Source organism: Macaca fascicularis, chromosome 19 (assembly GCF_037993035.2).
Source record: "Macaca fascicularis isolate 582-1 chromosome 19, T2T-MFA8v1.1".
In the NCBI taxonomy this organism is placed as follows: domain Eukaryota; kingdom Metazoa; phylum Chordata; class Mammalia; order Primates; family Cercopithecidae; genus Macaca; species Macaca fascicularis.
The window spans coordinates 5,846,416-5,862,500 of NC_088393.1; the positions used below are offsets into that span (position 1 = coordinate 5,846,416).

Below are 16,085 nucleotides of genomic sequence, written 5' to 3' on the forward strand. Positions count from 1 at the left end.
AAATTTTTTTGAGACAGTCTCGCTCTGTTGCCCAGGCTGGAGTGCAGTGGTGCGATCTTGGCTCACTGCAACCTCCACCTCCTGGATCCAAGCAATTCTCCTGCCTCAGCCTCCTGAGTAGCTGGGATTACAGGCGCCCGCCACCACGCCCGGCTGATTTTTGTATTTTAAGTAGAGATGCGGTTTCACCGTGTTGGTCAGGCTAGTCTCAAACTCCTGACCTCGTGATCCACCCATCTCGGCCCCCCAAAGTGCTGGGATTACAGGCGTGAGCCACCACACCGGCCTTTTTTTTTTTTTTTTTTTTTTTTGTTTTTGAGACAGAGTCTCACTCTGTTGCCCAGGCCGGAGTGCAGTGGCGCCATCTTGGCTCACTGCTTCTTTGCCTCCCAGGTTCAAACAATTCTCTTGCCTCAGCCTCCCGAGTAACTGGTATTACAGGCCACTGCCACCAGGCCCAGCTAATTTTTGTATTTTTGGTAGAGGAGGGGTTTCACCATGTTGGCCAGGCTGGTCTTAAACTCCTGACCTCAGATGATCCGCCTGCCTCGGCCTCCCAAAGTGCTGGGATGACATGCATGAGCCACCGCGCCTGACTTCTTTATTTCATTAAAAAACAAAGTGGCCTTTCAGTTGGAAGGGGCTGTAGCGGAGCGGGGGCTGTCTCCCACCCTCTGAACGTTTCTTTGTCTTGCTTCTGCCCTGGGAGGGTCTGGGGGAGAGACCACGTCACGTGTCCTTTCATCTGTGTGACTGTTCTAGAAGGGAGCTGTTGGCCTTGTTACTCTGTAGCGGGGGTCGGGGACGGGACTTGACCAACCTCATCCGGCACTCAGCTGTGCATCCTCAAGTCCCTGAGGCCCCGTCCTCGTCCGGTCCCCTTCGCTTGGAAATGAGGTTTTTGTTTTGCTGGAGGCCTGGGGTGGGCTGGGTGGTGTCCCTGTTGGCATTGGGCCTTCTCACTCCCCCTCAAGGCTGCAGCTCCTGGTGCCCACCTTCCCTCATGGGAAGAGAGTCCCAGCTTCCGGGTGCGGCATGAGCGGGACGCCCCCCCCACTTCGCTTCCTCTGTTTACAAACTTTATCTTACGTCTTTCTTATTCATGATGTAGCCTTGGTGATCTTTCAAATGTAAAATGTGTAAAAATAAAACTTACAAAGTTGGTGACAAATGCAGCTTTTCTCATTCCCAAAGCTGCTTTTTCCCTGTTGGCTCCCGGCACCAGGAAACGGGTGACGTGGGCCTGGAGACCAGGCTGGCAGCTCCAGGGGCCCCAGATGCTTCCTATTCCAGACTCGGCCCCCCAGGACCTGCTCGCCACCCGCAGTTCCAGTACTTCCTTTTATCTTTTGCCTTTTCAGCCTCCTCGAAGTGTAATGCCGCTTAACCGGGAGCGTCCACACTCCTGGCTTTCTGAGTGTGTCACAAGCCACCGAGCCATGGTCCTCACTCTCCGCTCCTCCACCCGCCCCCCCTCGCTTCCTTATGGATTCCATCCTGAAAGCCCCCGCCCCCAGCCATCCCCTGCACACAGCCCTGACCACAACTGCACTTTGTTTCTGCCCTGGGCACTGTCTGTGTCTCCCCAAGGCAGGTCCCACCAGGGACACCCTGACACGTGGCCCCCACCGACCTTGCCTCTGACGTGCCTCCCTTCTCTCGCAGGTACGCCATCCCGCCAGAGCACGGCAAGCGCCTGGAGCGGCTGGCCATCGGTAGGTGACTGCCCCGAGGGCCCTGGGGACCAGGGACCGGGTGGGTGGGGCCTGTGGGAGGGGAGGAGAAGCTGGCATCCCCCGGGCTCTGCTGCGGTTTGGGTTTGGGTTTGGGTTTTGGGGAGTGGTGACATTCTTTGAGCCATTACTGTGTGACTTTTCCATTTCCTCCCACCCTCGTGGTCAGATTCACGCCCTTCTGCTGCGCGATTTGTCTCCATGAAATTCACACAGAATGCCCAGACACTCCTGTTTTCCAGTTTTCTTAGTGCAAGCTTCTTGGGCCTCGTCAAAGGCTGCCAGGGCCCAGGGAGGGCAGCCTGTGTTCGTTTTTCTTCCATCACCCGGCCCCACACTGTGCCCTTGCTAATTCTGAGAAAGCCTAGGAAAGGAGACAGTTCAGCCAGCAGTCCGCTCACCTGCGCGGGGGCTGGCATGGTGGCCGCACGGCGTTTGCCCTTGCTCTGCTGGGACCCAGCCTGGACACCTTCAGCGCATGTCCTCACCGGCAATGCCACCAGCCCGTGTTCACATGCTCCCTGGGGACTCTTGGGCAAGGAGGGGTTTGTCATGGAGGCCCAGCATGTGCCTGGGGGAGTGCTTGGAAACAAGCCAGACACCTGGAGACAGCCAGGGTGGGGCCCCCCTGAACTCCCCTGACCACCCGGCCCTGAGGCGCCTGAGCAGGGTTCCCAGTCAGCACCGGCGTCACAGCACAACAGGGGTGCGAGTTTCATGACACCTCACTGTTCCTGAGTGCCCAGAAAGTCATGAAGACAGCTGGCTAAAGCAGTTCCTCCCTCCTGCTGGTCCGTTCCCAGCCGCTCAAGAGCTGGCTCCTCCGGGCTGGCAGGTGGACAGCTTGGGGCGCGTGCGGAGGGAGGGTCAGTGAGGACCCATCGTTCCTCTGACAGCGCTGAAAGGGCCCTGTCCGAGCAGCGCGCCCTTCAGGGACGGCGTCGGGCAGGTCAGCACACGACAGCCACGGCTTTTCCAGGAGCTCTCGCCCAGCCTCAGCACAGGCTCCCGGGACTGCCTGGTTGCCGTCCTCTGTCCCTTCCAAACCTTCGAGCCAAAGAACGCCCGCCACACGCTTCTTCCCCCTTCCCATGGGCTTTTGGCTTTGGAGATGGGAACTGTCAGTCTTTCTGGGGAAATCAGGGTCTCCTGTCACAGAGGCCGCGCCAGGAGCTGCGTGGCTGTGCAGGAGACGTTGCCCAAGTGCGGCAGATTCAGTGGCGGGGACGGACGGGAAGGCGCGTCCTTGAGGAGTGGGCTGGGCCCTCTCCTGGCACGCAGTCTCCTGGTTTCTGGACTGAGGGCTTTGCTCTTGGTATTTTTGAGCATTCCTGTTGGAAACCTGGGCCCTGTTCTTATGCACAGGTGAGCCCTGGTCTTAGGAGCATGCTTCTGATAGTAGAAATTCTGCAGTCACAGGCAAGCTGTAGCAAAGGTCCAGCTCACTTACATACTAAAGCTGTGAAAGAAAAGCAGGATTAAAGCATTTCTCCCGTTGTATTTTTTTAATACTGATTTCCAAAACACATTTGAAGACATAAGCTAAAGAAACATTCCCCGCATTGTGTTAGCATCCTGAGGCTCCTGTAACAAATGACCACAGAGCTAGTGGCTGAAAACAACACACATTTATTCTCTCACAGTTCTGGAGGCCAGGGGTCTAAAATGCCCATTAAGGGGATAAAACCCAGGTGCAGGCAGGGCCAGCTCCATCTGGAGGCCTCAGGGGAGAATCTATTTCCCACTTTTTCCAGTGTCTAGAGGCTGCCCACATCTTTTGACTCGGCCCCAGGGGAGAACCCGTTTCCCGCCTTCTACAGCATCTAGAGGCCGCGCGCATCCCTTGGCTTGGGCTGCATCACTCCAGCCTCTGTCTCTGGTCTCCTCACTTTCCTCTGCTCTAACCAAATGTCCCTCTGCTTTGCTGTTCTGAGGACCCGCGGAACGACATCGGACCACCCGGAGAGCCAGGGTGCTCCCCCACCTCAAGATCCTTAGCTCAGTCCCATCTGCAAAGTCCTTTTCACCGTGGAAGGTGTCACACTCACAGGTCCCAAGGGTCAGCACATGGATGCCTTGAAGTTCCATTATTCAGCCAGCCACACTTAGAAAGCCACAGAAGAAACCTTTCTGAGCGGTCAGGGAGTGCCTGTGGGCTCCCAGTCTGCTGCCGGTGTGACACCCCGCATCTCTGTCGTCCACACAGCAGTACCTCTCTGTTGCCACTGGGAAGGGGATGCAGACGCAGCCTGGGGAGTGCCAGCAGCCCTGGTGGGGAGCAGGCCCTAGGCTCTGCAGTCTGTACTGGAGCTGGGCTTCACCCGGGTGGGCCCTTCCTGGTGCTCTCTGGTGCCCAGATCGAGAGGGCCACCCCCTCCTTGCCAGTCACTTCTCCCCCTCCATATTTAATGGGGACTACAGTTAGCCACTGTCCCCTCCCTTCTCACCCAGTGCGACTTTTGCATTAGAAAAGCAGAGGTTGACAAGAGCCTGCCGGAGAGGCCGTAGGCAGGGTCTGGCAGGGCCACCACTGTCCCCAAGCACTGCCACATCCTCTGTCCCTGCAATGTGACCGGTTCTACCCTGAGGCCAGGCCAGGCACCTGGAGGGCTGGTTCGGTTTCTAGGTGTGCAGAGGGCTCAGTGCCTGGGCTGGGTGAGGGGGAGCCGGGGAAGAATTCGTTCTTCGTGGTGCTTTCACAGGGGTTCTTAGAAAATGTGGACTCTCTGGCCAGGTGCAGTGGCTCACACCTGGAATCCCAGTACTTTGGGAGGCTGACATCAGAGGATCGCTTGAGCCCAGGAGTTCAAGACCAGCCTTGGGAACATAATGAGACTCTGTCTCTGTAAAAATTAGCCAGGCGTGGTGGCGCGCATCTGTAGTCTCAGCTACTCAGGAGGCTGAGGCGGGAGGATAGCTTGAGCCTGGGAAGTCGAGGCTACAGTAAGCTGTGATCAAGCCACTGCACTGCAGCCGGGGTGACAGAGGGAGACCCTAGTCACTCCTCAGCAGGGCAGAGCAGCTCCCAGAATTGTGGGCGCCAGCCTAGCTGTGAACCCCGAGGAGGGTCGGGAAGGGCGGCGGGATGTGCCAGATGCCTGCGGCTGCGTGGAAACACCTTGAGCCCCCTGTGGCCTCTGGCTCCGGCCCTGTCCTGCCCTCTGGATGGCAGCGGGGGCAGGTTGGGGCAGTGCTGGGGAAGGCGAGCCCGACCCCGCGTGTGTTCCTAGGTGCCCCTCCCAGACTTGCGGGGAGGCGTTGTGCTCCGTCATCGGGACGGTGGAGGGGTGTGCGATTAATATGGAAAATGAATAGCTGGGCTCCACACGGGCTCGCCGGAGAGTTGTGGAGCCTGTGGAGAGAGCGTTAATGTGCTGGTGCCTTATTGGTGCTAATCACTTAAAATGTGCGCCTTTGTTAGAGCTTTAATGAGAGCCACTTAAACTGTGCATTAAAAAGAGGAACTGCGGAGAGGCCGGCGGGCCGGGTGGCAGGCAGTCATAATTCTAATTGAAATGCTTTTAGTGCAGAGAAAAGTTACTGGATTCGACAAACCCCTACACTTTGCAAAACCTCACCGTGGGGCCTGTGCGGCCGGGTGTCAGCAGAAGCACCGTGGCCCTGCTCTCCCGCCTCCCCGTGTGCCTGGGCCTCTGTGTGCTGGTGCTGTCACATACACGTGTGCCGCCTTCCGCCAACAACCCACTGGGTGTGTGTCCTGGCCTGGAGGCGCTTGAGGTCTGCGCACTCTTCTCGAAGGGCCCTCGGGCTGGCCGAGGCTGTTGGTCAGTCCTGGCGGGAGGTGGACGCCTGTGGGCTCCCTGTCTGCTGCAGGCATGACACCCCACACCTCTGTCATCCACTCAGCAGTAGCTCTCTACCGCCACAGGGCAGAGGACACAGGCGCAGCCCGGGGAGAGCCCGCAGCGCTGGTGTGGAGCAGGCCCTAGGCTCTGCAGTCTGTACTGGAGCTGGGCTTCCCCCAGGCGGGCCTCCCCTAGCCCACACCTGACCCCCGTCTTCCTGCCTCTTGGGCCGGCCTCCTGCCCGTTGCCACTGGCAGAGTGGGTGGTGGAGCGGGAAGTGCCTGAGATGAGGCGGCGAGTCCCCTCCCTGAACTGTCCTTCCTGGCTCGGGCCCGTCTGGCTCTCCCGGCGCTGGTTCCGGGGACCCAGCTGCTTCAGGGAAGCCGCTTCGGTACAGGGATTGTGCTGCCCACAGCGGGGTGTGGGTCTCCGCAGCTGCAGCCGGGAAGCCGGGGCGTCCTTACCTTACCCCCTAAATGCACGGGTCTTCACCTTGTGATTTGGGAACGTCCCTGAACTGTGCTAGTTAGGAAGCTTAGTTTATTTTTTATTTTTATTTTTGTGGAGATGGGGTCTTGTGATGTTGACCAGGTTGGTCTCCAACTCCTGGCCTCAAGAGATCTATCCACCTGCCTTGGCCTCCCAAAGTGCCGAGATTCCCAGTGTGAGCCACCGAGCCCGGCCTGGCTATGAGGTTTGGGAAGGCACTGAGCCGCTGGTGTGAGTGCCTGCTTTCCAGGCACTGCTTTCAGCTGTGGAGTGCACTGCTGGACAGACAGCCCCACACATGTGCACGCAGCCTGCCACTTTGAGCTCGGCCTAACAGGAAGAGGTTGTGAGCCCCGACCACAGCCCGGGGTCAGGCCCACTCTGCCACTTCCTGGCGGTGCTGGGGCTGAGGGTGAGTCAGTTGCTGGCCCGGGCCTCGATTTCCTCACCCGTGCAGTGATAGTGAGGACACCCGCGGTGCTGTGTGGGGCAGGTGCACGGTCTCATTCGTGGCCTTGAAGGCAGGTACCTAAGCAAGAGGCAGCAATGCTCACTCCCCACTGTCCCTGGCTGGTCTGGTTCTAGAACATCAGCTCCGAGAGGAGAGCGGCCACACTGTGTCCTTTCCCTAGGATCATGCTCTCTCATTGACCGAGTGACGAGAGCAGCCATACCACATCCTTTCCACAGGATCGTGCTCTTTCGTTGACTGAGTGACCGTGTGGGCTGTGATATGGTAGATTTAGTCTCGGGGGAGGTCAGGGGGAACGTCTCTGCATAGCCGTGCCCTGTGAGGGATCCAAGCGTATGCCATGGGTGGGCACCTTGTCACACAAGTAACCCTGGTCCTTCCCATGGTGAGGAGGCTCCGGGCTGCCCCCGCCGCTGGGCAGAGACGAGTCCCGGCAGCTGCTCACATGGTTGCTGCGCAGAGGCCAGAGGGTGTCACCACTGTCTGCCACCGGCAGAGCTCACCGCGGGGCACTGTGGGGCGGCTCCTGTGCATCTCCTTCCCCCCGACCTGCGGGCACTGGGGCCGTGCGAACCAAGGGCAGGTCCGGCTGTGCTCTGTGCTCCCACACGCCTGCTCTCCGTGGGAGGAAAGAGCCTGCCCGCCCAGAGGGCAGCCTCCTCACCGACCCTGGCTGGCTGTGGTCAGGAGACCGATGTCCGTCTTTTCTGCCCTAGGCTTCTTCCCTGGGAGCTCGCAGGGCTGCGACGCCTTCCTGCGGCACAAGATGACCCTCATCTCACCCATCATCCTGAAGAAGTACGGGATCCCCTTCAGCCGGGTGCGTACGGGGCGGAGCCTGCACGCCTGTGGGTGGAGTGGGTACTGGGCCCGAGCCCGGGTGGCCACACACACCCCAGGAGATAAGCTGCTTAACCCTGGAGAAGTTTCTAGAACAGTGATTAACAAGCCAGAAGAGGGGCGCGTGGCTCAGCAGTTAGCCTCCAACTCTTCCACGGGGGAGAGAGGATGACAGAGCTTGAATGTGGTGGGGTGTTTACCTCCCCTCCCCTCCCAAACCAAACCAAACCAAACCAAAACTTCCTCCTGGGTGTGGTCATCAGAGGCCCCTCTGCAGAGACCGCAGGGGTGGAAGGGCAGGGGTGGCCCCTGCTGACCTGGCAGGAAGCCGCCAAAGAAACAGAGGGCAGAGCCCCTCACCCCGTCCGAGGTGGGAACCCGGTTGCTACCGCCCCAGGCCACACCCTCAGTGTCAGGCACCCCACGGCCCATGTCACCCAGCCGTGGAGAGAACTGCCTGTTTAGAAATGATATATGGGCTCTCCTGCATGTGAAGACTGTGAACTCATTCAATTCACAGCTTCAGGGGCTGCTGGCGGAGGCTGTGATGGAGGAGACCTGAGGCTGGGGGTGGGGCCTTCCTGCACCTGGTTTGACGGACGGGGTTTGGTGTCCCAGGAGCAGAGCAGGCTGTGCTTAGGGTCTGGCTCAGCAGCTGCACCCACTCGAGGCAGTTCCTTCCCCATGGGGAAGCCTTCATGCATGGGAGAGTCTAGTCCTGTGTCCCCAGTTCTGTCCAGGTGAGACGCACGTGCCAGGAACCTGTAAGGCAGGTCTGGGCCGCAGCTCCGAGTGCTGGGCAGGAGTGGGGAGCAGCTGGGGAGCCCAGCTCACGAGGTTCCGCGGGAAGAGTGATGTGCGGGCTCGGGAGCGTGCTCTGTGGTGAGGCCCTGAGTGTCCGCCAGCCAGAAATCGCTTCTGACATTTCAATCAAACGGCCAAAGCATCAGCTTGCACATCAGGGACCCGCTCTTCCCGGCGGGGCCGCAACCCAGAGGCCGCCTCCCGGCCGCCGTGGGCATTCATCAGACAGCGCGGATCTCGCTGGGAGAAGTGCGGGTTTCCGGCCTTTCCTCTCATCCCCCGTCTTCTGGTTGGAACATCATTCATTACCAGCAAAACCAGACAGATCACGGCATTGCTCGGGGAAGTGAGAAGTACTGATTTTCTGGCTGGTTTGTCTAAAACCTTCTCCAAAGTGGTGCTTCCTGGAGGGGGCTGCCCATCGAAGGGGTGGGCAGGCGGTGAGTGGCCTGGATGCCCGGGTCAGCGTCTGTATCGCACTGCAGTTTGTCTGTGAAGTCCTTGAACCTGAGTCAAAGGTGGCTCACTACCGGCCCCGGAGTGGCTGCTGGAAGCGTGCATGGTAGCGGGCGGGCTCCAGGCAGGACGGCTGCGCTCCCCCACACCCCTAGCTGCTTGCTGGGGCTGGGCACTGGTTTCTCCAGAGGCCGCCACAGTGAAGACCCCTGTCCCACTGCAACGAGCAGCACCTGTGCCGCCTCGCCTGGGAACCATCCTTCAGCCCCTCAGACCCCGCGGGCTCGAGATGAACGTCCCTTCCAGAGAGCTGCGTGGGTCCCTCATCTGAATTCCTGGCAGCCTTCAAACGAGTGACTCCCCACACTCCACTTATAAATCTTTGTAATGGTATTTACTTCTAGGAGAAAAAGCCGATCAATAGCAGAGCTTTTTAATAATTAAAAGTGTGTATTTCTGTAATCTGCCATTGACTCCCTCATTTATTCTGCAAGAGGTCGCAGAGGAAACCGAGTTCCGGGCTTTCTCCGTGCCTGGTGTCTGGGGCTGCGTCCTGTCACTGCTGATGACTTTGCCGCAAAGCCTATTCATCATCCCAATGCCTTCTAATTGATTGTTGGATAATGTTGACAGCAGTGACACTGGGGACAGACACCATGAGTGTGGAATGAAGCCACCAGGACGCAGGTTTCCTCGCAGGAACATAATCTTGTCCTAACCGAGCGCATTTTCTGTTCTAGGCCTCGCTTCAGAGGAGGGGTTGGGCTGGGGGAGTGAGGTCCTTACATCCGTGAGAGCCTGGTTCTCTGCTGCCATCACCCCCATTCGATCTTGGCATTCCGGGGGCCCAGCTGGATCCCTGAAGGCTCAGAGTCTGACGTCAGCCTGACGCGTGCCTGCAGGCCCGGTTCTCCACCACACCGGATGGGCCCAAGGGAGAGACAGGGAGCGTCACTTGGCCTTAAAGGAGGTGGTCAGGGGGAAGCTTTCTGAAGCCAGTTCAGATAGGGTAAAGGAATCAGTAATGGCATTTACTTTAATTTTTTAACTTTTTTTTTTTTTTTCTAGAGATGGGGTCTCACTCTGCTGTCCAGGCTGGTCTCAAGCTCCTGGACTTAAGCATTTCTCCTGTCTTGGCCTTTTCCCAAAATGCTGGGATTACAGGTGTGAGCCACCATGCCCGGCCCAGTAATTACATTTTTTTAAAAAAACCCCAAACCTTAATTTTATTTGCCCCTCATTTCACGAAGCTCCAAGCTTAGTGGGGAGAAGCTGGCCCAGAGAACCCCACATCCTGCACAGCGAGGGCCAGGCCCTGGGGACCCCACGTCCTGCACAGCGGGGGCCAGGCCCTGGGGACCCCACGTCCTGCACAGCGGGGGCCAGGCCCTGGGGACCCCACGTCCTGCACAGCGGGGGCCAGGCCCTGGGGTAACGTGTGCTCCCCCCACCCCTGTTTTCTGTCCCGTGCTCATTCTGATGCACGTGGCTGTCACTTGGACGGGAATTTAAAAATATAACTTAATGCACACTGACTTTCCTTGATTGGTGCAATTAATTATTTGAGAAGAAAAGTATCGTAGTGTTCTTAAGGACTGGCGTTTTTCCAAGCTGTGTCGGTTCTGATTGATGTCTGATGCCGTGGCTGGCTTCCGAAAGCCTCTCCAGTTCTGACGGCTTGTCGTTGACTTCAGGGCATCCAGCGGTCCCTGCTCATCTTTCTGGAGGAGTAAGTAATGATCAGCAGGCCTGAGAACTCCTACGAATCAGAGATAAGAAAACAAACGGCCCGATGCATTTGGGGTGAGGGGCTTGAGCAGACGCGTTACGAAGGAGCCGCAGGAACGAAAGCCATGGTTTGATGCCCAGCGTTGGTAGAAGTTAGAGAGAGGCGGCCAGCCGGGAGATGCTGCCTGTCCCAGGACGGCCACGTCAGAACACCGCCACCAGTTACCAGTGAGGAGGGCGCAGCCGCACACTGCTCACGGCCGGGGTGGATGCGGGGCTGTGCCACGCCATGGAAAACTGTTCGGCAGTTTCTTGGAAACGGAAGCATGTACCCTGTGCCCCAGCAATGCCGCTCTGTGCATGTTTACCCAGGAGAAATGAAAACATATGTCTACAGAAAGATTGGTACATAAGTGTTTTTGCAGCTTTCTTCACAAGAGCCCCAAACTGGAAACAGCCCGCACGTCCGTCAGCAGGATAGATAAATCAATAACCATAGATCCACGCACGACCAAGTACTGTTTAGGAATGGAAAGGAGTGGTCGCCTGGTGCACATGACAGTGGGAACAAATCTCAGAAACGCGCGCCGGGCGGAAGACACCAGGCACGTGTCCCTGCCATACAACGCTGTTCATGTGAACGGCTAGGAGGAAACGAGGGCTGTGGTGACCAAGAGCGCATGCGTGGTTGGGTGGGGATGACCTGGTAGAAGGCTGGTGGGAGGGGTGCCCGGGGGCCCGGCATGTTCTATTCCTGTCTGTCTGGAGCAGTGGTTACTCCCAGAACTCCGAGCAGCCTGTAATCCCTGTGTTTTACTGGATGTTAAATAAAGATGAGGAGCCCACTTGACTTCAAGGGGAGTCACTTCTAGTCCATGAGCCTCAGTTTCCATGTCTGTGGATTGGGCCCACAGCCCCACCTCCCAGAAGCCCTTGGCCCAAGCCCCGGAGTGCAGCACGTGGGAGCCATCACTCCAGATTTGTCGTTGATCTTTCTGGGTGATCGTCTTTCAGAGCCTTTATCAACGGGCTTAGCAGTGAGCAGAGAGTGGGGGGACGGTGTGGCCATCTCGAGTGTCCCCAGAGTGGGGAGGGTTCCTAAGGCGCAAGGCTGCAGCCCCCCAGCACTGGTAGGCAGCCCTGCCTCTTCTTCCAGGCCTTGGGGTGGCTGTTGGGAAACCTTAGGTCTGGGGTCATTGTGGGCCCCACCCCAGCCACGCACGCCTCGGCTCCTCAGTTTAGGGGGTCCTGCTTCAGAGACCTGCGGAGTCGGATGGGCCAGCCGTCGGAATTGGACTTGGGTCTGGAAGCATTGGCCCGCTTTCCAGGGTGCTGGTCTGTGGTGTCAGGTTCTGCTCCCAGTGTGCAGGTGTTTCTAGATCTCCATGGCCTCGTGGAGACCCCCTCGCTGGGGTATGATGGAAAGGCGGCTTGGGATGGCGGCGCGTTGCAGGCCCTTCCTGGTGTGTTTTGTGCGTGCAGTGGTGGCTCCTTTCTCATGCGAGGGCAGAAGGTGTCCTGAGCAGTGTCTTGTCTTCGGAGCACTCTAAAGCCGCTGCCAGCACCGCCCGCCCCAACACCAGCCCCAGCTGCTTCAGGACCTGTCACGGTGACTGTGAGTGTGACTCAGCCACCTCCAAAGCAGGAGGCCCCCATCGCTCCCTGTGAGGGTCCGACTGGAGACGCCCCACAGGCATCGTGTCCAGCCATGGCTCCATCCGCAGGTCCAGCCACGGCTCCATCTGCAGTTCTCCCACTGGAGTGATGCTGGCGGCCGCCTTGGGGCAGGGCAGGGCCTGCTGGGGCTGGAGGGGCCGGGCTGAGCCGAGTGGAGGTTGCAGAGCTGTGGCCACGCCTGCTCACCGTGTCCTTCTTGAGCCGTGTGGGAAATGGGCTGGAGCCCCGGAGCCCCTGGATCCACCTTTGACTTAGTGAAACCCCCTTGGTTTGTGAGCCAGGCTCCCTGGCACCCGCTGGGAAGTCCCCGCGCCCCATCCCCTGGTGCACTTCCAGTGGCCCTGCCCTCACCCATCGCCTTTCCCTCCTCAGATCACACAGGAGGCTGGGGAATTCATGATCACATTTCCATACGGCTACCACGCCGGCTTCAATCACGGGTTCAACTGTGCAGAGTCTACCAACTTCGCCACCCTGCGGTGGATTGACTACGGCAAAGTGGCCACTCAGGTAAGCGCCTGCCGGCTGGGAGCGGGACACAGCAGGGCGGACAGAGGCTCTTCTTTGCCTCTGCTCTGCAGCCACCTGCCCGCGGCTGGTCCAGCAGCCGTTTCGCTCAGCCCAAGGCCCGGACTCTCAACCAGGGTCTGTTTCCGGACTCCTCAGAGAACTTTTGCCCAGAACGCTCCTTACCTTGAAGACTAGAGAGGAGGTGGGCAGGCCGGGTGGACGAGGTGGTCCCGGGCCCATCTCCAGTTAGTTCCATACACCAGCTAGCCCGCCGCCCGCGTGGGCCTCCTGGGCATGGCCGACTGCTTGGGTCTGGGGTTTGAGGTGTCTCCTCCACCGGCACCATTGTATATATTTATATAAATATACAAATAATGTATATGAATTGTATATAAATATAAATTACATATAAATTACGTAATTTATGTATGTAAGTTATATATGTTTATATAATTAAGATGGATTTTGGCCGGACATGGTGGCTTCACGCCTGTAATCCCAGCACTTTGGGAGGCTGAGGCAGGAGGATCTCTTGAGCCCTGGAGGTCAAGGCATTGATGAGCTATGATTGCACCACTGCGCTCCAGCCTGGGCAACAGAGTGAGGCCCTGTCTCAAAGAAAAAAATGAATTTCACCTGTTTCTTTTTACTTTCCTCCCACCACCCTTTTACAGAGACAGGGTTTTAATATGTTGGCCAGGCTGGTCTGCAACTCCTGGGCTCAAGTGATCCACCCGCCTCGGCCTCCCAGAGTGCTGGGATTACAGGCGTGAGCCACCGCGGCATGCCAGCTCTTTCTGCTTTTTTCGCCTGGCTGCTGGGAAAATGGGGACAGCATAGGTGGCCTGTGTGACGTCTCTCCTGGCTGCGCTGGTCTGGACGAATGAGCGAACCTTAATTTTTGTGGCTGTTTCTCTGCTTTCGGTGCAGTTAAGAAAAAGAACAGGGGTCTACAGCAGGCCCTGAGAGGTGCCCCCGGGACTCAGTTCAGAAAATCCCCAATGTCTCTAGTGAAGACTCTGGGCTTAGCTAAAGGAAGAGAGATCCGGAAGTTGGGATTTCGGCTTTTTGATCTAAGGGAGTAGTTAGGTATCTCAGGGCTGTCGCTGTGTTGAGAGGGCGTGTGTGTGTGTGTGTTTGTGCCGCTGTGGGGGCGCCGCGGGTGTTGTGACCAGCCCAGCAGCAGATTGAGCTGTAAGCCTCAGGCCTCGGGCTTGTCCTGGAGGTGCCGTCAGAACTGAAATTGCAGCGGGGCGGTGGGGACTGCCCAGATATTAAAAGCAATTTGGGATTCAGCCATGTGTTCACAAACAAGTGACTTGGGGAGTGCAGACTGAGACTGGGCTCCACGCTTCCATTGTCAGGCGGCGTAGCGTGAAATTGCTGAACAAGCCGCGTGCAGCACGTGAAACACACCAGGGGTTCCAGGCAGGCTCCCTCCTGGAGCCCCCAGCCCTTCTGTCCCAGCCCCTGCTCAGGCACCCCTTGGTGTAGTCAGGCCTGGCCTGGGCGGCGAGGGCCTTACGCAGGGAGTGTCATTAGCCACGAGGCCTCTATGGCTGTCTGGGGGGCGTCGGTGGCTCTCAGGCTTCTTGGCGGGGCAGCCCGCCCCTGACTCTGGCAGGGTTTTCTGCTCCTACAAGCAGCCCAGGCTGGAGAGGCTATTAGAGCATCTCGCTGTACAGATGACAGAGGAGCATTAAAAGGCAGGGAAACGGTCCAGGTCAGCTCGGGCCTTGTCCAGATCTGTGTGCAGCCCAGTTGGAGGGAAGGGGCAGCCCAGAATCCCCCTTTTCTGGTGTCCCTCTGGCCAGCCCAGCTCCCCTGTCCCATTGGCATTTTGGGCCAGTTTCTTTTGAGCACGTTCTTCAGAGGAGAGCGGGGGAGGCGGCTTCCACCCCTCCATTTGCTTAGAGACATGTTTCCTTGTCAGCTTGTTCGCCTTCCTTGACCCTTAGGGACCCCTGCCCCCGACCCCGTTGTCCCTTTTCTGTCAGTTTTGTGTTCAGGAGCTGACGGTGGGAAGCCACCCTCCTGTGAATTTTGGGTGTCTGTGTTCACGGGTTGGCAAGCTAGGGCTCCGAGCTGGCAGGCCGGCATTATGCCGTCTGCAAACTGAGCAGGAGGTTTACATCTTCAAAGGGTTGTGGCAGGAGGACAGTTCGAAGGACGTGTGACCTGTGACAGCCAGACGAAACTGAAGTCTCGCTTAACAAATGAGCATCCTGTGCAAAGCCACACCCTGGCATGGAGGTGGCGTCTGCGTCCGCTTCACCCTGCCGAGTTGAGTTCTGAAAAGCCAAGAGACATGTGCTGCCTGGCCCTTGCAGAGGAAGCCTGTCCCTGTCCCCGCCCCCCCCACCGTCTGCAGAACCCAGAGGGGCGCATGGCTTGCAGGACAGCCACCTCCTCCCCCGCCCAGCCCCCAGAGCCTGCTGCGAAAGCAGGTCGGCCCCCACCCCCTCACCACACCCTGAGCCAGTGCAGCTGCCTCTGGAGTTCCGGATGGACCTGCCAGCAGCTGCAGCCCTGAGCAGGCCAGGTCAGTGCCATGGACGTGCTGCCACCTGCCCACGGAGCATCCCTGGCTACCCCATGGCAGGCAGGAGGCCCAGCCCTTGGCCCAGGTCTGCCCCCACAGGCCAAAAGCTCTCCAAGGTTCCCCCTGGCTGTAAAATCCCCAAGAAATACGATCTCCCTGCAGCAGGTGGCTTACCTAGATACACAGCCTTGTGCCAGAGCCCCTGGGTAGAGCTTCCAGGGCCCTGTGCACATACACAAGAGGCAGCGTGGGGCTCTCCCCTCCCACCCTCTGCAGCAGGGCTGGCGCCTGCCTGAGCTCACAGGTGAGATGGAGCAGCCCAGGCCCGCGCTTGTGGCGGAAGCAAGGCCTCATCCACTCCCCATCAGCAGAATGCCGTGGGCACATGGAGGCTATTGTCAAGGAGGGGTGGGATTTATTCCTGTGGGTGTTTTTCCTTTCTAGCCGGTCTGCGGGCATTCACCCTCGCCACCCATCTGTGCAGCAGGCGACAGAGTGCCTCTCAGGGCAGGAGGAGGCCTGGTGGCCCCCGCCCTGTGTGTCTGTGTGGGGGAGGTACGGCTGTGTCCCCATCCCAGCTCTCCACTCCCACTCATCCCCTGTGACACCTGGTGTCATGGACCTGCTCCCCTCAGGGCTGGTGACCTTTGGACCCCAATGGTGACAACCGCAAAGGTCCCCAGACATCATGCAGCATCCCTTGAAGGCAGGATTGGCCCCAGTGAGAGCTGCTGGCCAGGGCCACTTTCGAGGTTGGTCCTCTCTTTTTGGGGGGTGGGGTAGGTAGTGCCACTGTCATTTTTGACTGCCTTGCTGGTGTGGCCTCCTAGACCCAGGTTTCCCGGCATCTCCCCTCCTGCCGAGTGCCTGTCTCTGAGTATCTGAGTGTTCTATTTGAGCTCCTCATCTCTGTGCCACTTTTCCCAGACCTAAGGCGGCTGAGCTCTGCGGCGGTCCACAGCCTCGGTGTGCGACCCTCTTTAAGCACACAGGTGTTAAGTATCTCAGAGCCGCAAAGCCTTGGCCAG

At 58.5% G+C, this 16,085-nt stretch overlaps 1 protein-coding gene across 11 annotated transcripts in view; it reads left to right on the forward strand.

Moving 5' to 3' along the window:
* Positions 1-16,085, forward strand: part of KDM4B (lysine demethylase 4B) — a 185,391-nt gene that overhangs the window by 102,816 nt on the left and 66,490 nt on the right. For 9 of the 11 annotated variants that reach the window (XR_012428269.1, XR_012428270.1, XM_065535027.2 and 6 more), the window contains 3 exons: positions 1,666-1,715; positions 7,217-7,320; positions 12,378-12,515. Coding sequence is in view for 7 of the 11 variants with exons in the window: in XM_065535027.2 (XP_065391099.1) it covers positions 1,666-1,715; positions 7,217-7,320; positions 12,378-12,515 (292 nt within the window). In the remaining 4 variants the exon portion in view is untranslated. The remainder of the gene's footprint in view (positions 1-1,665; positions 1,716-7,216; positions 7,321-12,377; positions 12,516-16,085) is intronic. The other 2 variants (XR_012428267.1, XR_012428268.1) reach the window with 1 other exon arrangement.